Raw genomic sequence first — 23,666 nt, 5'->3', positions numbered from 1 at the left:
ATATGTCTTATCCTGATGTGGGATTTACTTATATTTTATTACTTTTCTCAATGTTTATCATAAATTTATTGTCTACAAATCCTTGTACATTTAGACCAGTTATACATACACATAAACTGAAGACTCTAAGGATTGCTATTGCCATACACATCATGCTAGGTCCCTGCATTTCCAGAGTTCTTGGTTAGGACATAAAATGATAGAAATACAACCTGTAAATTCAATCTGAGATTTTTTTTTTTTTTTTAAATGCAAAACTACATCTCCCTGTAATAATATAAAAAAAAAAAAGCAAAAATACCATAACTTTTCAAGTCTTAGAAGTCCCATAATTAAATTCAGTTTTATTAAATGCTCAATTCTCAAAAGTATGTACATTTCTTTATTATAAAAAATCTCCATCCCCATCTCACCCTCCCTCACTCACTCCCCCAAAGTAGGTATTGTCCACACAGAAGCAAACACAACAAAGTCTACCATACATCTAAAAGCAGGGAAGACAGGAGGTCCCCAGAGGACAAGATATGCTGGTGTTATCATGCAGAGCCCTCCTGCAGGGTGGAAAGAATGGGAAGAGCTCATAATACAAGAAGGGAACTGGAATAGGCAGACTGACAAAAACGTATATAATTTATACCAATTTACAAATACGTGAGGTGCCCACCAACTCCAAGAGAACAGACCAAACTAACACACAAAGGAACGCCTCTGCCAGTGCCTCCTCTCCCTACATCAGGTCCCCCTATCAGGAGTCATTAGGAAGCCCAAACAGCTTCACAGTTCCTGCTTCCCGACTGCTGTCATATTTGCCATCTTTGTCATCACAGGCAAATGCCAGCAGAGGCCTTTTGGGGTGCCAAGCCACGGTGAAGGTCGGGGACTCACACTGCACCTCCCATAGCTTGTCTCCTATAAAAATCAATATAGAGAAACCAATAAATATGTTAATAATAAGAAACCACATTCATGAAGTACTTGCCTACATTAACTCACTTAATCCCCTTATTAACCCTATAGGATACAGTCATCACCCCATTTTACAGAGAACACTGAGGCACAAAGAGGGCACAAGTCAGTAGGTGGCAGAGCAAGATCTGAATGCAGAGGCTGTGCTCTGAACGTACTCTGTCTCCCTAGGAAAACAGTAGTGGCAGCTACCATTTGTTGAGCACCCCTTAGGAATCAGATGAATTCTATTTTATTTTAATAAAGCACAATGACATCCCAGCAAGATAGGTAACGTTTTAAACCCCACTTTATAAAGGAACAAGTGACTTAACAGTTAAGTCATACCTCAAGGAAGCAGCAGTCAGCATATGAAGTCTGTTTTCAAAGCTACAGATCTTTCTGCTAAATCACAATGTCTTGCAAATAGATTTCTTTTTCCAAAAACGTTATTTTTCCTACTTATTGAAATTAAACAGGATTTTTCTAAAGCCATTATCCCTTTAGTCCTGCTTTACTTTTCTTCAACCTTAGGATTAAGATTAATGTAGTAAAGCATTAGCGATGTGGTGTTAAAGATGCAGAATGCATTAAATTATATACCTGAAATTGGTCAACTATATGATAAATTATATTTCTATAAAGCTCTTTAAATATATATATATATTTATATACATATGCAAATACATATGTGTATAGGGAGAGTAAGAGAGATTCTTTTTTTTAAGTAATCTTATTTCAGGGACAATTAACCACTCTTCATGATGCTAGGATCTGGCAGTCCAGCTATACGTCTGAGCAAATTTCTGTATTATACAAATACCAAGAATAGTTTCAGAGGCTGCTACTCCCCTTTTACTTCTCTTTAGGCCTTTAACTCGAAGTCATTTGTCAAATTCACTTGGGATTGGTTAAGATAAAGAAATTTATGCAGTTCAAGAAAACCAGGGTAGATATGAAGAGGACTTCTAAAATGTTTCCTAAATAAACATCTTGACAGTTTTACTGGAAAGCTTAATCTCTGAATGATAAAGAAGGTGCTATCTGGGTGGGACTGACATTACCACTCCAGACCACCAAAGTTCCAAAAGACTTGGTGTAATACGTATGATGTGTCTAAAAGTTGAAAATAAGTGGACTCTTAAAACGTATGCTATCAGAAATAAAATTCTTACTTTGTTTTACATTTAAACATAAAAATATGTAAGATATAAAATCTTACTAAACATGATTCCAAATATAGTGTATACACACACACACACACATAGATGTCTATATACAAAATATCTATATAGCGATATAGATATCTATATATGAAAAGATTGGAAGGAAATATACCAATATGTTAGGAACAGCTATCTCCAAATTATAGGCCTATATGTGACTGTTAGTTTCTTCTTTATATTTGTTACCATTTTCTAAATATTCTACAATGAACATGTATTACTCTTATTTTACAAACTAATATACAAAGACATGCTTACTGTATAAAATTCAAACAGTACAAGGGTACAGAGCAGCACTGGGCAACAGAAACTTCTATGGTGGAGACATTCTACATCTGTGCCATCCATATAGAAACCACTAGCTACATGTGGCTACTAAAGTCCTTAAAATGAGCCTAGGGTGACTGAAGAACAGAACTTCTCATTTTATTTAACTGATTTCATAATAATAATTACATTATAATTTAAATTAAAATTTATCTTTTTGGGGGACACCTGGGTGGCTCAGTCGGCTGAGTGTCTGACTTCAGGTCATTATCTCACAGTTTGTGAGTTCAAGCCCCACATCGGGCTCGGTGCTGAAAGCTCAGAGCCTGGAGCCTGCTTCGGATTCTATGTCTCCCTCTCTCTGCCCTTCCCCTGCTCACGCTCTGTCTCTCCCTCTCTCTCAAAAATAAATAAACATAAAAAAAAATTTTTTTTTTAATTTATCCTTTTTCCCTACTGCAGTCTTCTCCCAATCTTCTAAGTCTGAAATAAATTCTTTCTTTCTTTTTTAATATATTTTTTTAAACATTTATTCAGTTTTGAGAGATAGAAAGAGAGAGCATGAGCAGGGGAGGGGCAGAGAAAGAGGGAGACACAGAATCCAAAGCACGCTCCAGGCTCTGAGCTGTCAGCTGATGCCAAAGAGTCCGATGCGGGGCTCAAACTCACGGACCATGAGATCATGACCTGAGCCGAAGTCAGACGCTTAACCAACTGAGCCATTCAGGTGTCCCTGAAATAAATTCTTTCAAAAGTCTTTCTGCCAACTTAGCTTTAGCTTCTTCACCTAAATGGGAACACATCACATGCACTGATTGGCTATTTGTTTTGCTCATTCAGTAAAATGCCTTGTCAATCTTCCATTTCGGCACATACAGAGCTATGTTTTTTCTCTTGGCACACTGTAATACGGATGCATCACAATTTATTTAATTAGCTCATCATAATGAAAATTTGACTATTTCCCATTTGTGCATAAAACAACTCTGTAAATATAATTGTGCTTCCCTTTGATAATCATTTGACTTTTAGTTTTTAGCCTCAGTTATAAAGAAAATTTAAAAAAAACTTGTTAAAAGTATTTGAACTATTTACAAAAATTAATACAGCCATATTTGATATAGTTCTGAAGATTGTATGTGAACTAAATCACATTTTATATGTATTAGGTGAGGCAGACAATTAAACTTGCACAAAGATGGCATGGGAAAAATAGCACACACTTGCACTGTTTTAAGAGCAAACACTACAATAACTTTTCAGTAAGTGGTTTAGTCCTTTACAAAATGTGAGCACTTTGGACTCAGTCAAACATTCACTTCAATAGTTTACCCAAAAGGATGACCGCATTAGTAAAATGAAGTGCATAAGGATATTTCTCACAGCATTATTTATAATGGTGCAGATGAGAAACCACCAAATAGATGGGCAACTAAAGTATCTACAGGCATATATATGTATATACTGGCAGTTTAAGTATATACTGATATAATTCAATGGAATTCTAAACTGCATGAAAAGTGGCAGTAGAGGGGCACCTGGGTGGCTCAGTCAGTTAAGCATCGAACTTCGGCTCAGGTCATGATCTCGCAGTTCGTGAGTTCGAGCCCCACATGGGGCTCTGCCCTGACAGCTCAGAGCCTGGAGCCTGCTTTGGATTCTGTGTCTCCCTCTCTCTCTGTCCCTCCCCCGCTCACACTCTGTCTCTCTCTCAAAAATAAATAAACATTAAAAAAAAAAAGTGGCAGTAGAGCTCAACAGCCATGGCCATGTAAGAAGCTATAACATCCTCAAGTGGGGCAGCCACATCCTAGAGCAGGAGAGTATCCATGCATCACATTAACAAGGGTGACAAAGGAGCTGCATGTCCGAATGCCTGGACAATACTCAACACAGTGTCATCAACAGAAGCGTTGTTAAATTGTGGAATCTCAACTTTTTTATTTTATTGTTTGATGTTTTCTACACAGTGTCAATTCTTTTACTAAAGTATCATGTATTTCCAAAAACAATAGAGCTACATTACAAAATAAATCTGGGGGTAATGACAGAAGATGACAGAGTAGGAGGATCCTGAGCTCACCTCCTCTCAGAGACACACTGAGACAACAAGTATGTCTATCATAACTAACTGAAAATGACCTGAAGACCAGCAGAAGAGATCTTCCACAGCTGAATATAGAGAGAAGGCCACACTGAAAGGGTAGAAGAGGTGGAGACGTGAGTCAGGAACCAAACCCCTGGTGCAAATAACGACAAACGGGAGGGACATCACAAGCATGGAGTGAGGGAATCAGATCCCAAACAGGGCAAGCCTAGCCCTAAGGACCGACACTGAGAAGACGAGTTCCCATAATGTCTGGCTTTGAAGATTAGCAAGGCTTAACTTTGGGAACTTTAGAAATCAGCGGGGCTTAACTACAGGAGAACTAGAGGGCAGAAGAGTCACCACACTAAGTTTCTCAGTCGGAGACAGCACAGAAGCAGCAACTTGAAAAGCACCTAGGGTATACATGAAGGATATTTATCGACTAATTTTAGGATGTGTACCAGAAGGGCAGAGATCTGCAGGAGATTTCTCCAGGAATAAAAAGTGCTGGCAGGTGCCATTTTTCTTGGCTTCCCTGAGCCTAGCTCTAGCTGGACGCTTGCAGAAACCAGTTCTAACTCTCTCCATCTTCCTCACTAGCAACACATGCCCCGCCCCAGCATTCTCCTACCACCCACCCTACCCAACCCACTGGCCTCCGCAGGCACCCCTCCAAAACAGCTCCTGCCCTGCCACACCCAGCAAGCAGCCCCAGATGGGAAGCCTCCAAAGTGACACCTCCCCTAGAGGACAGGGGAGATACCCTACACAGCAGCTTGCCCACAGTTCCTACAGCCAGGCCTCTTAGCTGGCTGCACAAAGAATTAGCCCTGCCCTTCCATGTACCTGCAGCTGTTCACAGAGGCTAATTACAGGCAGCTAGGCTGAGTGCCAACGCCCCCCACAACTGAGCCCATGACAGCTGCAGCCAGGCCTCTCAACAGCATGGGCAGCAAACCCTGCCCAGTGCGCATGCAGCAGGCAAAGCGGGTTACTGCAGCCAGCTGGGCTGAAGGCCAACCCCACCCATCAGCATGCCCATAGCAATCACAGCTCAGCCACAACAGGAGGGTGCACACAGCCCATACGGGGGCACCCCTGGTGCACCTGGTTCCAGTGACCAGGGTGGATAGCACTACAGGGCACCACAGGACCTCTTCTACATAAAGCCACTACTTTCAAGGTCAGGGGATGTAGCTGACCTACCTAACACATAGAAACAAACACGGACAGTTAGATAAAATGAGGAGACAAGGGATATGTCCCAAATGAAAAAATAAGACAAAACACAGAGAAAGGACTAAACAAAACAGAGATGAGCAATATGCGTGATGAAGAGTTCAGAGTAATAGTCATAAAGATACTCAACTGGACTTGAGAAAAGAGTGGATGAACTCAGTGAGAATTTCAACAAAAAGACAGAAAATGTAAAAAAGAACCAGTCAGAGATGAAGAATACGGTAACTGAAATGAAAAATACACTAGAGAAAATCAAGAACAGATTAGGGGATGCAGAAGAACAGACCAGAGATCTTAAAGACAAGGTAACAGAAAACAATCAAAACTAACAGCAAAAAGACAAAAGAATAATAAAAGTGAGAATAGGTGAAGGGACCTCTGCAAAATTATCAAGCATAATTAACATTCCCATTATAAGGATTTCAGAAAGAGAAGAGAGAAGAAAGGGGGAAAAATAATACCTGAAAACTTCCTGAATCTGGGGATGGAAACAGATATCCAAATCCAGGAAGCAAAGAGAGCTCCAAACAAGATGAACCCAAAAAGGTTCACACCAAGACATAATGATTAAAATGGCAAAAATTAAAGATAAAGGGAGAATCTTAAAAGCAGCAAAAGAAAAGCAAACAGTCACATACAAGGGAAAACCCATAAGTCTTATCAGCTGATCTTTCAGCAAAAACTTTGCAGTATGGAGGTTCCTCAAGAAATTAAAAACAGAAATACCATATGATCCACTAATTCCACTACTGGATATTTACCCAAAGAAAACAAAAACACCAACTGGAAAGGATACATGCACCCCTACATTTATTTCAGCATTATTTACAACAGTGAAGATACGGAAACAGCCCAAGTGTCCATGGATAGATGAATGGATGAAGAAGATGTGGTGTATATATACACAGTGGAATATTAATCAGTCATGAAAAAAGAATGAGATCTTGCCATTTGCAAGAACATGGGTGGACCTATGGGGTATTAAGCTAAGTGAAATAAGTCAGACAGAGACAGACAAATACCATATGATTTAACTTATACACGAAATCTAAAAAAAAAAAAAAAAAAAAAAAAAAAAAAAAAGAAACAAGTAAATAAACAAACAATAGAAAACAGACTCATAAATACAGAAAATAAACTGGTGGTTGCCAGAGGGGAATGGGTTAGGGTAATGGGTGAAATAGGTGAAGTGATTAAGAGGCACAAACTTCCAGGAACAAAAAAAGTAAGTCATGAAGATGTAAAGTACAGCAAGGGAAACACAGTCAACATTGTAATAATGTTGTATGTTGACTACATTTACTGCAGTCAATGACTGTAGTCAATTTACTACATTATACTGCAGTATAATGCATATAACTGTCAAATCACTGTCTTATATAAAATTAATATAACATTATATGTCAACTATCCCTCAATAACGAAAAAAAATTTCAATTAAAAATAAGTAAATATGAGGAAATTCTTCTGTAAAATGGATACTCTTCTCCCATTTTTCTATTTTCAAATTCTGTTGGTTGTTTTTAAAGCAAATCACATGTATTTGATAATTCCTAAAATTATTAAAAAATATGTATTTTTTAAGTTACACACAAGCAAAATATAGAAAAAAATATACACCACAACACTTAAAGAGACTGTATTTAGATGGTGGGACCACAGGTCATACTTTTTTCTTTCTCCTATTTTCTGTATTTTAAAATTTTCATTATAATAGAAGAATTAAAAGTTAATAAAATGCAAAATATTTTCCTAAATCACTTTCTTTCAGACCTTTCTTTTAACTCTCTGCTCCCTCATGACCCGACTATAGCAGTCATAATAAACAAACCTGTCTTAAGCAGACAAATTCATTTATGCTAATACTGGTGAAGTAGTAATGTGAAGATGAAAATACAAGACAGAAGTCCTGATGGCCACAGATGACAGAGAGAAGATCATTATGGTAGTGAGGGTTTCAGTTACCTGTCTCTACTTCAGCAATGTCAATAAAATGATCTTCTGAAGCTGATGCCAGCATTTTTCCATCATGGCTAAAACTGAGGGTCCTCACAGGCCAATCCAGCCTATAACAGAGAAGACAGAGGAGACATTAGAATAACCCAATAAGAGGAGGGCACAATTTCACCCAAAATGAAGTAAAATTAACTTATCCAGCAAGGAAAGTACTGGCAGGGCTGCTTACCTGGAAAAGCACCGAACACACACTAACTCATCCACATCCCAAAGGCTGACCAAAGCATCTGCACTTCCTGTGGCAAAGTACTTCCCCATGGGGTCAAATTTGATGCAGATGCAGTTGGAAGGATGAGCATTGATGGACTGCACAGGCTTCAGCTCTGGGTAGCTGAGAAACAAGACAGATGGCAATCAAACTATGGGAAGAGGACTATGGTACTGAGACAACAACAGGAGACGCTGAAGAAGAAAACCAAAGTAAGACAACATAACAAATATCAGACTATAATTCAAACAAACTTTTCTAAACTTTAAAAAAATAAAATTAGATTATCATCAGACCTTTCTGACAATAAGACTTTCTGCCAAAAGAAAATGGACTAACGTATTTAAGCTATACAGGGAAGAAAATATGAATCAAGGATTTTTTTTTAGTAGGCTTCACGCCTAGCATGGGGCCCAATGTGGAGCTTGAACTTATGACCCTGAGATCAAGACCTGAGCTGAGATGAAGAGTCAGACACTTAACTGAGCCACCCAAGTGCCCCAAGGATTTTTTAATTTTTTTTTAATGTTTATTTATTTTTGACAGAGAGAGAGAGACAGAGCATGAGTGGCAGAGGGGCAGAGAGAGAGGGAGACACAGAATCTGAAGCAGGCTCCAGGCCGCGAGGATTTTTATGTCTAGCAAAAGTGACTATCAATTATAAAAAGCTCAAATACTAAGCATAATATAATAAAGTAGTTGTAAGTTTTATTAAGTCTATAAATTATAATAAGTATGAACTCAGGGAAAACTGTTCCCATGAACCCTGTTCCTGAGGAAGCTAAAGAATGAGCTTCTTTAGCTATGCTGATCAGCATAGGACTGTCAATGAGCATTACATACATAGCTTCTTGTGTATGTATTGGTGGTGGTAGTGGTAATACTGTTATTCTGAGATATCTCCACATATAACATGGATAAAAGTAATAAGTAACTGTGGGATATTCTAATTCTGTAATCCCGTGTCCTTGAGAACCTGAATACTCAGTTTGAAGGAAAGAGTTACTTATAATATAGAAGATATTTAGTAAAATTCCTCTAGTCCTGAATTTTAACTGGAACTTATCAGTATGAATTCACAAGATATTTTATCTTTAAAAATACACACAGAGGCACCTGGGTGGCTCAGTCTGGGGCTTCTGACTTCAGCTCAGGTCATGATCTCACAGTTCGTGAGTTCAGGCCCCGTGTTGGGACTCCGAGCTGACAGCCCGGAGCCTCGAGCCTGCTTCAGATTCTGTGTCTCCTCTCTCTCTGCCCCTCCCCAGCTCTCACTTTGTCTCTCTCTCTCTCTCTCTCAAAAATAAACATTAAAAAAATTTAATAAAAAAACAAATACATACATACACATATGCTTCCTTGCTCTATCCACTGGAAAGGTCTAGAAATAATAATCAACGTATCAATATGGACATCGGTAGCTCCAATATTATTTCTCAGAAAAAGAATCCAGGGATTGATTCTTAGAGAATTTTCTGATTAAAGGTCTGAGGCAGGAAGCATACAAGATGAACTTGGAATACTCATTATACCAGAGAGCAAGAAACTGAAGACTACTAACACTGTCAAAAAAATGACTCAGGAATCAACTTGAAGAGGCTCCCATTGGCTAAAGATGGGATAATTTGAGCTTCCATAAGGATAATTATTCCAATAGATTGAAACACATCTACCATGCTTAAATACATGAGTTTATAATGAGTCTTAAAACTAGCTGATTATCTTTGTAAGTGATAGAGAACTAATTCATTATCTGATGACAAGAAGCATTTATCCTGTCTTTTCTAAGTAAACTATATTCTTTTTTTTTTAAGTTTATTTTTATTTATTATTTTGAAAGAGAGAGACAGAATGTGCATGCACAAGCAAGCACAAGCGTAAGAGTGGCAAAGAGAGAGGGAGACAGAATCCCAAGCAGGCTCCCCACCCAGCACAGAGCCTGACGTGGGGCTCCATCTCACAACCATGAGATCATGACCTGAGCCCAAACCAAGAGTGGGACAGTTAACCAACTGAGCCACCCAGGTGCCCCAAAGTAAACAATATTCTTAAGTAACCAAATAGTAGGGGCACCTGGGTGGATCAGTCAGTTAAGCATCCAACTTTGGCTCAAGTCCTGAGTGGGGCTCTGTGCAGACAGCTTGGAGCCTGGAGCCTGCTTTAGATTCTGTGTCTCCCTCTCCCTCTACCCTTCCCCTACTCACACTCTCTTTTTCAAAAATAAATAAACATTAAAAAAAAAATTAAATTCCAAAACTAGACAGAGACCCCACTAAAAAGGAGAACTATAGACTGATTTCCCTGATGAACATGGATGTAAAAATCCTCAACAAGATATTAGCCAACTGGATCCAAGAATACATTAAAAAAATTATTCACCATGACCAAGTGGGATTTATACCTGGGATGCAGGGCTGGTTCAATATCTGCAAAACAATTAACGTGATTCATTACATCAATAAAAGAAAGGACAAGAACCATATGATCCTCTCAATAGATGCAGAGAAAATATTTGACAAAATACAGCATCCTTTCTTGATAAAAACCCTCAAGAAAGTAGGGATAGAAGGATCATACCTCGAGATCATAAAAGCCAAATGTGAAAGACCCAGCACTAATATCATCCTCAATGGGGAAAACTAAGAGCTTTCGCCCTAAGGTCAGGAACAAGACAGGGGTGTTCACTCTCGCCACTGTTATTCAACATAGTATTGGAAGTCTTAGCCTCTGCAATCAGACAACACAAAGAAATAAAAGGCATCCAAGTCAGCCAGGAGGAGGTCAAACTTTCACTCTTCGCAGATTAACATGATACTCTATATGGAGAACCCTAAAGATTCCACCAAAAAACTGCTAGAACGGATTCATGAATTCAGCAAAGTTGCAGGATATAAAATCGACACACAGAAATCAGTTGCATTCCTATACACCAACAATGAAACAGCAGAAAGAGAAACCAAGGAATCGATCCCATTTACAAGTGCACCAAAACCATAAAATACCTAGGAATAAATCTAACCAAAGAGGTGAAAAATCTAGACACTGAAAACTAGAAAAAGCTTACGAAAAAAAATTGAGGATGACACACAAAAAAGGAAAAAGATTCTATGCTCCTGGATAGGAAGAACAAATATTGTTAAAATGTTGATACTACCCAAAGCAATCTACATATTCAATGCAATCCCTATCAAAATAACACCAGCATTCTTCACAGAGCCAGAACAAATAATCCTAAAATTTGTATGGAACCAGTAAAGACCCCAAATCACCAAAGCTTTTCTTCTTGAAAAAGAAAACCAAAGCAGGAGGCATCACAATCCCAGACTTCAAGCTATACTACAAAGCTGTAATCATCAAGACAGTATGGTACTGGCACAAGAACAGACACTCTGATCAGTGGAACAGAACAGAGAACCCAGAAATGGACCCACAAATGTATGGCCAACGAATCTTTGACAAAGCAGGAAAGAATATCCAATGGAATAAGGACAGTCTCTTCAGCAAGTGGTGCTGGGAAAACCGGACAGCGACATGCAGAAGAATGAACCTGGACCACTTTCTTACACCATACACAAACATAAACTCAAAATGGATGAAAGAACTAAATGTAAGACAGGAAGCCATCAAAATCCTCAAGGAGAAAGCAGGCAAAAACCTGTTTGATCTTGGCCAGGGCAACTTCTTACTCAACACCTCTCCGGAGGGAAGGGAAACAAAAGCAAAAATGAACTACTGGGACCTCATCAAAATAGCTTCTGCACAGCAAAGGAAACAATCAGCAAAGCTAAAAGGCAACCGACAGAATGGGAGAAGTTATTTGCCAGTATCCAAAATCAATAAAGAATTTATCAACCTCAACACCCAAAAAACAATCCAGTGAAGAAATGGGCAAAAAATATGAATAGACACTTCTCTAAAGAAGACATCCAGATGGCCAACCAACACATGAAAAGATGCTCAACATCACTCATCATCAGGGAAATACAAATCAAATCCACATGAGATACCACCTCACACCTGTCAGAATGGCTAACATTAACAACTCAGGCAACAACAGATGTAGGCGAGGATGCGGAGAGAGAGGATCTCTTTGGCACTGCTGGTGGGAATGCAAGCTGGTGCAGCCACTCTGGAAAACAATATGGAGGTTCCTCAAAACATTAAAAATAGAACTACCCTACAACCCAGCAATTGCACTACTAGGTATTTATCCAAGGGGTACAGGTATGCTGTGTTGAAGGGACACGTGCACCCCAATGTTTATAGAAGCACTATCAACAATAGCCAAAGTATGGAAAGAGCCCAAATGTCCATCGATGGATGAATGGATAAAGAAGATGTGGTATATATATACAACGGAGTATTACTCGGCAATCAAAAGAATGAAATCTTGCCATTTGCAACTATATGGATGGAACTAGAAGGTATTATGCTAAGCGAAATTAGAGAAAGACAAATATCCTATGACTTCACTCATATGAGGACTTTAAGACACAGAACAGATGAACATAAGGGAAGCAAAAATAATATAAATACAGGGAGGGGAACAAAACATAAGAGACTCATAAATATGGAGAACAAACAGAGGGATACTGGAGGGGTTATGGGAGGGGGGATGGGCTAAATGGGTAAGGGGCGTTAAGGAATCTACCCCTGAAATCACTGTTGCACTATATGCTAACTAACTTGTTTGTAAATTTAAAAAATTAAATTAAAATAACTAAATTAAATTAAATTAAAGATTTTACACAGCCATTGCTGGGGAAAAAAAAAAAAAAAGAAGAGGTAATTTAAGACCTAGACACAGAAAGGAACACAGCCTGAAAAGATTGGATCTGGGGAAAATTCAAAAGGAAGCCTCTGTAGTGTTTTCAGCAGGGGTGAGACGCAATCTGAGTTACTCTTCTACAAAACCACTGTCACACTGAATTGTCACCATCTCCACACCAGACTGTGGGTTCCTGGGCACAGAAACTAGCTGATCTTCACATCTGTACTCTTGGCACTCAGCCCAGGTCTGCCACAGGGTAGATGTTTAATGGATGGTTGAATGAACCTCCTTGCCCCTCAAAAAGAATAAAATCTTGCCATTTGCAACTATGTGGATGGAACTAGAAGGTATTACGCTAAGCAAAATTAGTCAGAGAAAGACAAATATCATATGACTTCACTCATATGAGGACTTTAAGACACAGAACAGATGAACACAAGGGAAGGGAAGCAAAAATAATATAAAAACCAGGAGGGGGACAAAACAAAAGAGGGTTACTGGAGGGGTTGTGGGAGGGGGGATAGGCTAAATAGGTAAGGGGCATTAAGGAAATCTACTCCTGAAATTATTGTTGCACTATATGCTAACTAATTTGGATGTAAATTAAAAAAATAAAATTAATTTTAAAAATAATAGGGGCGCCTGGGTGGCGCAGTCGGTTAAGCGTCCGACTTCAGACAGGTCAAGATCTCGCGGTCCGTGAGTTCGAGCCCCGCGTCGGGCTCTGGGCTGATGGCTCAGAGCCTGGAGCCTGTTTGCGATTCTGTGTCTCCCTCTCTCCCTGCCCCTCCCCCGTTCATGCTCTGTCTCTCTCTGTCCCAAAAATAAACGTTGAAAAAAAAAATAATTTAAAAAAAATAATAATAATAATAAATAATAGGAATAATTAACCAAATAGCAGATGAGAGGAAATACCTTATATTCCAACAAATAAATAAGCATGTGAAATCAGCTAAATTCAGACTAGGAGAATATCTGCAGGTTTTCAATGACTAAATTAGAAGTAAAAGAAGGATGCAAAGTGACTTGGTAGTGTAACATACTTAAAAGACATCCAATTTTTTTAAACACACAAAACTAGAGTATCTAGAAATGCATACATGGTCGCTAAAACTATAAAGAAATACTATAAAAATCAAGATAGTGTTTCCTTTTGAGGAGGGGGAGATATGAGCAGGAAAAGCACATGTTTGGACTTCTGGGATGGCCAACAAGTTACATTTCTTGACTTGGGTGGGGTTACAAAGATGTTGGGCATATAATGGTTCATTAAACTATACATTGTTTTAAGTGATTTTCTGTATCTGTGTTTTATTTTCTGATAAAAAGGCTTTAAAAGAAAAAAGATATAGAATCCTTACTAACTACAGAATAAAATTCAAGCTGCTAAGCATAGAATTCCAGCCTTTTATAATCTGGTCCCAGATTATATCTCAACTTTATCTTCCCATTTTCAGGCCCTCTCTTCAGACACCTTATCTGCCACCACTCCCAGCAACTCTGACCTACCAACTATTCCCCAAATAGACCATGCTCATTCACACCAGTTTCGTCCAACTGTATGGTTCCCTTTTGCTGATTCTTAAAATTCTCCTCAACTTTAAGGATCAAGCTCAAAAGGTGCCTCCTTCAAGCTCCAACTCCCACAGTCCATATAAATTTCTTTCCTTGGGGTTCCATAGCAAATTCCTAGACTCTCTAACACAACCTATTTCATACTGCCTTGCATTACCCACCCAGAATAACAGAAAGAATAGAATCGACAAGCCTGAATTTCAATTCCACCATTTCATTCATTTACAGAATAAATATTTAATGAGATCCTAACTCTGTGTAGCAGGTATTAAGTTAGGCACTAGGGATTTAAGAGTAAACAAGTTACACACGGTCCTTACCCTCATGGAATTTATAGTCTAATGGAAGATACAAATAAACATGAAATTATAACATAGAATGAGAAATGCTTCCAACAGGAAGTACATAAAATAAGCTTCTGGGGCCCTTAGGTGGCTCAGTCGGTTAAGCACCTGACTTCAGCTCAGGTCATGATCTCGCGGTTCACGAGTTCGAGCCCCATGTCAGGCTCTGTGCTGACAGCTCAGAGCCTGGAGCCTGCTTCAGATTCTGTATCTCCCTGTCTCTCTGCCCCTCCCCCACTCACGCTCTGTCTGTCTGTCTCTCTCTCTCTCTCTCTCAAAAATAAACACAAAAAAAATGTTTGTTTTTTTAATAAAAAAAAATAAGCTTCTAACCTGGGGAAGTAGGAAGATGATGAAGATGGCTTCCCTGGAGGGTAAGTGATATTTAAGCTAAGACTTTATGGGTACAAATTATCCACAATTCAAGGTGCATCTACTTCTAGTGCTCACTAGTTGATAGTGATTTAACCTCTGTGAATCCCAGGTCCTCATCTGTCAAATAAGATGCATACTATCAACCCCCTAGAATTTCTGTGATGACTTAAGTAAAATATAAGGTGCCTGGCTCAAAGGTGCTCAACAGAGGTTAGGATTCTTTATTACCACTTGTCCTTTGACCTCCTTCAGGACAGACTCAACATCTAATTCATCTCTGTATCTACCACAGCACCCAGCACAAAGATCAGACAGTTCCTAAGCTAGAATCCTCTCACCTGAGGATGTTGATACAACCATTGCCATTTGTCAGAAAGAACATGTTATTGTCATTATTCCAAGAGATTTCATTGACTTCAAACTTGAACTGCTCCTCCGCTTTGGAACGGTGTGTCTTGGCATCAATAAAGGTCACCACATCATCCTTGTTGCCCACAGCAATGGTCTGTCCATCGGGACTCCAGCAGATATTAATGTTCTCCCCTGGAAACCCAGATATAATCAGCAAGATATTGTTTGCCCATAATCCTCCAGAAGTTTATTTTTTTACCATACAAAGACCAGAGCTATTCACTAAGGTCCTAGTCAATAGAAGGGAATGACCACTTACTCAACAATTTTGAGACCAGCACATTCATCTACAAATTTCCCCCCTTTGGGTCCTCACAATAATTCTCTAATGGACACTTCATTATTCCCAATTTACATATGAAGAAATGGAAGATAAGAGAGATGAGCCAAAATGTCAAAGCTATGACGTAATAGAGCCAAAATCTAAGCCAGATTTAACTCCAAAGCCTCTTATTCTTACACCAACATTTCCCAAACTCCAGTCATTCGAATGCCACTTTCACAATTTTTGTCCTATGTTAATAGCTATATTTCTTTACTCAAGACTTTTCTTAAAATTGACTCAAAAAATTTCTTAAATAAATTTAGTTTCAACTTAGCAATGAATTCTACAGGCTAGTTCTTTTCTTCTGGTAGGTATTAAGATATAGACATAGCCAGTTTTGAATGTTCATCCATGTTACACCTAAATCGCACATGCATTACCAGCCATCTACTTGGAGAAAGCACTACAACATTCCATGTCCAGGTACCAGTCTTGTCAAAAAGTCCAGTGGCCCACAGTGAACACATTGATTAGAAATGTCATCAACTTTACCAATTCTATGATGCATATTTTTTTCACACTTTATTATCTATAATGTACCTTAAAATACAACAGGATGCATCTCAAAATTTTTGGTGCATCATGGTTACCTAGAAGCTTTATCTTCTTTCCTACTAGCACATAAAATATTGGTGCATCTTGTAATCAATGACATGTTAGTCAATAAAATATAATAAATGGCCTCAAGGTTTACAGAACAATACCTGGTGAAGAACAGATTCTACAAACATACTGCATGACTTCCAGTTCATTTTGTCCCAGACCATCAAGACCATTCATTCCAAGATCAGCCATTCTAGCCTATCAACAGTTTCATAAATTCTCCACACATCTGTACATGCAGTTCCCTCCTAGAGCTGCCTCCTATCCCCCACCAACCCACTGTACCCTGACCACTAAATCCCTATTAGCTATTCTAAGAGTTTGCTCAAATTCTGTGAGACCCTCCCTGTCTCCACAGGCAGACTTAAGCATTTCCATTCTGAGTGTCCATCTTTTAGACCTCTCCAGTTAAGACGAACCATGTCATATCACGTTAGGGTTTTTTTTACACGTACGTCTCTCTCCCTGCACTAAACCCAGTACAGGTCCTAGGAGCTGGAGATTGTCTTATTCAGCCCAGGATGTCTCACACCTAACACAAGGCCACAAATAGAGAAGATAATTCAGGAAAGGCCTGTTGAATGACTAGAAGTAGCTCATTCCTATTGCCCTTTCTCTGAAGAGTCACCTTTAGTGTTCACAGTGGCAATGCATTTAGTAGTCCTCACATCCCAGATGCGAATGGTTTTGTCTCCAGACGCGGTGACAAAGAGGTCAGGATTACTTGGGTGCCAACAAAGCTGGTCCACACTATCCCCATGTCCCCGATAATTGTTTTCTTTAACCTGAAATAAGAGAATCCAAACATCACTACACACAAAAGTACCTGCCTCCACATGTAATTTTTTTAACCTTATTCAAACTAAAGTACCTTGTGACCAACAAAGATCTGGATAATTTAAAAGACACCAATCCTTCCAAGCCCTTTCTGCCAAACTACTCCCAATACCCACCCACACTTCCTCCCCAATCACTCTAAACTGTTCTGAGGTTTGGGTTCCATACCAATGGCCTTACTCTTTTGTCCTCCCTGTCCTTCCTCCTCCTTTCTGGTTTTCCATCCTTACTCTACCACTCAGGTTCCCAGTCTTGCTCATCCCCACAGAAAGCCCTATTATTTTCAAAAGGGCCCCCCTCACCACCATGGGGACCTCACCAGCACCACAGCACCCTAGCCACTCCTCACACTACACAACACCTTCCTACCACTCAAGTACACCCCCATCTCACCCCAGTCCCATCCACCCTCCTCACCACCCGTCTTCATCTCCCCCCCACCCCCCTCATCTGAACTCCTCCTCACTACTACACTCCCTCGCACCCCCACCTCCCTCTTACCACCGCCGTCCACCTCTCCACCACACCCCCTCCTGACCCCTAACCACCAGCCTCATCACTCCCACACTCCTCTCTCGTGCACTGCACACTCCCAACATCCCCACACCCCTTGCCTCCACCCCCCTTTTCACCCCCATTCTCTCCCTCAACACCACACCGCCCTTTACCACGGCCCCTCTCTCCTGCTGGGCCGGTCCCTGACAGCTCACCAACCGGTCCTTCTCCAGCAGGAATACGCTGGCCGTCTTGTCGAAGGACCCCGAGGCAAGGCGACGCCCGTCGCAGCTCCAGGCCACCGAGTGCACCTTGGCGCTATGCGCAGGGAACTCGCGCGTCTTGCTGTGGCCGCGGAACAGCTCCTGCATTCCCAGCACGTAGCGTGTTGGGCCGCTGGTCACTGAGCACCAGGGAGCCATTGAGCCAGGACCACTCTGGCCCAGCGCCGAGGGCCCCATGGCCGCCGCAGGAACCGCCATGACAAGCTCCCGGTGGCCCGCGAGGACACGGCCGCTTTGGCCCAGTCAGTCCTGCCGCCGCTGCCGCACGCCTGCGCCCGGAAGAGCTGCTCTCCCCTGCACAGCCGCACTGTGGGCCATCCGGAGGGGACTACAAATCCCGGCATGCAGCGCGCAAGCTTCCTTACTTTTCAAATACGATTACGATTTAAGTATCTTTCACAGTTAATGATTCTAAGGATTTTAGGGCCTATTTCCCCCTTACCTACTGCCAGGTAGATATATATTTGTATCCCTATTTAATTGAAAAAAAAAACCAATGCAATCCTTCTAAACCTCAGTTCCCCATCAGTGAAAGACATTTTTTTCTAGGGTTGATCCCCACCCTCAGTCCCCTCCCTTGGAGCAGAAGACTCTCCACACTCTGGCTGGTGAACTAGGGGTTTGTGGGTGTCCACAGTTCAGGAGGGGAGGGACTGAGAAGGAGTCCAGGGAAGTCTTTAAATAGGCAAATTCTCCGCTTTTAAAAGGTACTACTGGTGAGTAATAGAAGCAGAAATATGTTCACTTTAGTGCAGAAGGCCGATCTATACAGCCTGCATAGTTCTGATAAGGAGCATATACGTACTGGCTGCTACATTCTTAAAAGGTCCTATGATTGCCTGTATGTCCCACCACTAGTTAATATCCAGCTAAATGATAAGCACCGGAGAAGTCTTGCAAAAATAGTTTTACGAGTAGAAATTCAAAGAAAACATTTATGATCTAATACTCCCTGCACATCCCCACCCCCTTTAACAGTAAGCATATAACCACTGGCTGCATATAGCAAAAGCGTGGATCTTTCTGCCCACGTCCTGTCCCGGCGCCATTTAAATAAACTTACTAAGTTGCACTGTAAAACATCTCAAGAATTCTTTCTTGACGATCAGCGTTCAATGATCCCGCAACACCATATATATGCACATTATTACATATGCAAAAACATAAAAGATACAGAGTAAACAATAAATGCCTACCTGTGACACACACTCCCTCTTTGATTATATATTTCCATCCTTACCACACCTACCTTAAACCACAAGTCCAGCAGTTTCTTGCTGAAGAAACCGTGGTAAGTTGCCACGACAACCAAAGCCCTGGGGAAGGACTGTGGGCTGGGAGAGGGGTTTGGAGGTAAGCAGGTGGCTGGAAATTTGTTTAAAAACAAACCTTTTTTTAAAAGGATAATATTTAAAAAAAGTGATATGAGCACTTGGTAACAAATATAGAAAAAACAAAAGGGAATAGAGTAAAAAGAGTAAGTTTACCTCCTGTGTCTCCAAATTCTCCTTCTGAAAAACATTATTAAATTTTTGTGTGGTCTTCCAGAGACAGTTTAAGTGTAAAAAAGCACCTTTGGAAAGGTAGATTGGTCTGTATATATCCTTCCCACACCACCACCGCCCGGCAAAAATAGTAGCCTTCCTTACATAAATTGTTTTCTTTGGTAAACACACATAATCTATAGTATATGCTAATGTCTCATTCTATTTCATGGATGAGTCTTTAATGACATGCATGTATAATAGTTTATTTAACTGATCCCCTTAATCGATAGTGTCCTTGAATTTGCTTTTAGAACAATACTGCAGAAGGGTCGCCCTGGGGGACTCAGTCTGTTAAGCTCAGGTTGTCTGTTGGCTCAGGTCATGATCTCACAGTTCATGAGTTCAAGCCCCACATCCGTGCTGCCAGCACAGAGCCTGTTCGGGATTCTCTCTCTCTCCTTCTCTCTCTGCCCTTCCTCAGCTCCTGCTATAAATAAACAAACAAACTTAAAACATAAAAATATATATATTAAAAAAGAACAATACTGCAGTAAATATGCTTATAAACTTGCCTATGCAAGTTTCATTGTGCACATATGCACTTTTTTATTTGAATAGATATTACCAAAATGAAAGCATTCTAACAATCTCTATTTCCATCGGCAACATAGGGAAGTGTCATAAGATCCTAAATACTAAATGAATCCACATGTAAAGCACATACTCTGATGAAGGCCTTAGCAAATAAGGCCCTTCTCTTTCCTCCATATTCTTCTCTACCCCAGTGAAACCACAAATTCTTATAGACTTCAAAGCTTTTTAGACTCCAAAGAATACCCATGAAGTCCACTAAAATCTTGGGGTAAGAGACCATTTGGTGTCTAGCTTTCCTTCCTTAAACTTTTCTTTTCAGGAATTTTCTTCATATGCTAGCTTTTTTTTTTTTTTTTTTTTTCCTACAAACACAGAGGATTTCTGTCTCTGGGTTCCAGATAAGGAAACTAAAGAAGAAAAAGGCAAAATGTTCTGCTCCAGATCACATGGTTGTTAATGGACAGAGCAAAGATTAGAACTCAGCTGTGACTGATTCCAAAACCTACACTCTGATTCTCAGTTCCTGAAACCTCCATGTTATAAACATAATTCTTCGTATTTCTGTATTAATTTTATATTTTTGTACATTATGTGTGTTTTTTATTTCATTTTCCCTTGTGCTCTTTTTCTATATTCTGTAAACAGAAACATTAGGACCTCAGTTGTGATAAGTGTATCCTGCTGGTCTTCACTGAGATAGCACATGGTACAACTGTTTTGAAGGTGGAACAGCATACGTGTGGGGGCTATGTGATTGAAGGCAGAGAATCTCAAAGGAGAGATAAAATTCAGGGAAACAGAGGCATTGGCCATTTTTTTTAAACTTGTATTTAGAAAAATAATCAAATTTACAGAAAAGTTGCAAGAACACTGCTAATCCTATGGCCCAGGTTCACCTAGTTTTAGCATTTTGTTTCCTTTGCTCTCTCTACCCATATACATATCTTGTCCTAAATGTTTGGGAGTAAGTTGCATATATCATTACACTTTGCCCCTAAATTTTTCAGTGAATATTTCCTAAGAGCAAGGATATTCTGTTTCCTATCTCCAGGATAGTTATAAACTTTGTTAATTTGAACAATAACATAGAATTTTATCTACTGTATTTCAGTGATGTCAGTTTAGCCAGTAATATCCTTTAGAGCATTTCTCCAGTACACGATCTAGTCTAGGATCTGATATTCTATTGAGTTATCATATCTCCTTAGTCTCCTTGAATCTATAAAAATCCCTCAGCATTTCTGTAATCATTTTGATATTCATATTTTTAAAGAATTTGTCTGATGGACCATTTTAATAGTCCCTTTGTCACCAAAATTTCTCTTTCAGGAGCTGATCTTTGCTCAACTCTGAAGGATATTTTTACATATGGGAGTCTTTGGATTTTTAGGGTCACTCAGGGCAGAATCAGGATATAAATAATAACAGAGATATAAATAATAACAGGATATAAATAATAACAGAGATGACAGGATGTGTAGAGGGGATTTTCAGGGGGCAAGGGAGACATCCTACAGTGAAGGAAGAGTAGACAAGGAAAGAAGGAAGCTTTAAGTTTAAGTCCTTTGATAGTGGGGAGCTTTGGAGAAGCTGTTGTTACAAAAGAAAACAGGAAAGAGTCTGTCACTTCAGGCAAATGATGGCAGATATTCTACACAAACCCTTTAAACAACTGTCTTTTATTTATTTATTTATTTATTTTTTCAACGTTTTCTTTTTATTTATTTTTGGGACAGAGAGAGACAGAGCATGAACGGGGGGGGGGGGGGGGCAGAGAGAGAAAGAGACACAGAATCGGAAACAGGCTCCAGGTTCCGAGCCATTAGCCCAGAGCCTGACGCGGGGCTCGAACTCACGGACCGCGAGATCGTGACCTGGCTGAAGTCAGACGCTTAACCGACTGCGCCACCCAGGCGCCCCATAAACAACTGTCTTAAAGATGCTCAAGGAATTAAAGGAAGAGGGGCATGTGGGTGGCTCAGTCAGTTAAGCAGTCGACTTCAGCTCAGGTCATGATCTCGGAGCTCGTGAGTTCGAGCCCCATGTCAGGCTGTGTGCTGACAGCTCAGAGCCTGGAGACTGCTTCAGATTCTGTGATCTGTCTCTCTCTTCCTCTACCCCACTTGTGCTCTGTCTCTCACATACACTCTCTCTCTCTCTCTCTCTAAAATAAATAAGCATTAAAAAATTTTTAAAGAATTGAAGATATGGAGAAAGTAAAAAAAAAAATATGTGAACAAAATGGAAATACAAATAAAGAAATAGAAAACCTAAAAAGAAACCAAGAAGATATTCTGGAGATGAAAAGTACAATAACTAAAATGAAAAATTCCCTACAGGTATTCAAAGGCAGATTTGAACAGGCCAAAGAAAAAAAATCAATGAACTTGAAGATAAGATCATGGCCATTATTGAATCTGAGAAACAGGAAAGGGAAAAGATTGAAGAAAAGTGAACAGAGTGTAAGGAACCTGTGTGATACTATCAAGTAAACCAACATATACACATTATAGGGGTCCAAGAGAGAGAAAGGGGGTACTAAGAAAGTATTTGAAGAAATCAGGGCTTAAAACTTCCCAAGTTTGGGGTACCTGGTGGTTCAGTCAGTTAAGTGTCCAACTTTTGGTTTCTCAGGTCATGATCTCATGGTTCATGAGTTCAAGCCCCATGTCAGGCTCTGCACTGACAGTGTGGAGCCTGCTTGGGGTTCATTCTCTCTCTCTCTCTCTCTCTCTGTACACACATACACACATCTCACTCTCAAAATAAATAAATAAACTTTAAAAAAAAACTTCCCAAGTTTGATAAAAGACAAATATAAACATCCAAGAAGCTCAACAAATTCCAAGTAAGATGGACTCAAAAAGACCCACACCAAGACAGATTATAAGCAAATTTTCAAAAACCAGAATGTATAAAAACAGAGAATCATGAAAGCAGCAAGAGAGAAACAACTCGTCACATACATGGGATCCTCAATAAGATAATGAGATTTTCATCACAAGTTTCATAGGCCATAAGGCAGTGAGTTGATACGGTCAAAGTGCCAGAACAACAAAAAAAGTGTCAACCAAGAATCCTACATCCACCAAAACTGTCCTTGAAAAGTGAGAGAGAAATTAAGACATTCCTAGATACACTAAAGCTAAGGGAACTTGTTACCACTAGATTTTTCCTATAAGAAATGCTCAAAAGTCCTACAGGATGAAAAGAAAAAAACAACAGAAAATAAAACTCAAAACAATATGAAAAAATATAGATCTCAATAAAGGTAAGTACATGGGCAATTACAAAAGCCGGTATTTTTGTAACAATGATTTGTAACTTCATGTTTCATTTTCTACATGATTTAAGAGACTAATATATTTTTTTAATTATGAGTCTAAAAACTAGTGTTATTGTAACCTTTTTTTGTAACTCCACATTAAGTTTTCTACATAAATTAAGAAACTAAAGCACTTAAAAGAATTACTACTTTACAGGGGCACCTGGGTGGCTCAGTTGGTTAAGCATCTGACTTCAGCTCAGGTCACCATCTCATGGTTTGTGAGTTCAAGCCCTGCGTCAGGCTTTGC

General features: G+C 39.7%; 1 protein-coding gene across 2 annotated transcripts in view; it reads right to left on the bottom strand.

Moving 5' to 3' along the window:
- Positions 1–324: 324 nt before the first annotated feature.
- Positions 325–23,666, bottom strand: part of THOC3 (THO complex subunit 3) — an 87,588-nt gene continuing 64,246 nt past the window's right edge. Inside the window, exons 1-6 of one of the 2 annotated variants that reach the window (XM_027034909.2) lie at positions 17,942–18,304; positions 17,023–17,179; positions 15,394–15,598; positions 7,952–8,113; positions 7,732–7,832; positions 325–909 (exon numbers count right to left, since the gene is read on the bottom strand). In XM_027034909.2, coding sequence (XP_026890710.1) covers positions 746–909; positions 7,732–7,832; positions 7,952–8,113; positions 15,394–15,598; positions 17,023–17,179; positions 17,942–18,208 — 1,056 coding nt within the window. In that variant the 5' untranslated portion in view covers positions 18,209–18,304 and the 3' untranslated portion in view covers positions 325–745. Of the gene's footprint in view, positions 910–7,731; positions 7,833–7,951; positions 8,114–15,393; positions 15,599–17,022; positions 17,180–17,941; positions 18,305–23,666 lie in introns of those variants that run through there. The other variant, XM_053226289.1, reaches the window with a different exon arrangement.

Source organism: Acinonyx jubatus, chromosome A1 (assembly GCF_027475565.1).
Source record: "Acinonyx jubatus isolate Ajub_Pintada_27869175 chromosome A1, VMU_Ajub_asm_v1.0, whole genome shotgun sequence".
NCBI lineage: Eukaryota > Metazoa > Chordata > Mammalia > Carnivora > Felidae > Acinonyx > Acinonyx jubatus.
Note: the sequence above shows the minus strand (reverse complement) of the source record. Positions and strands in the feature narration are given on the sequence as shown.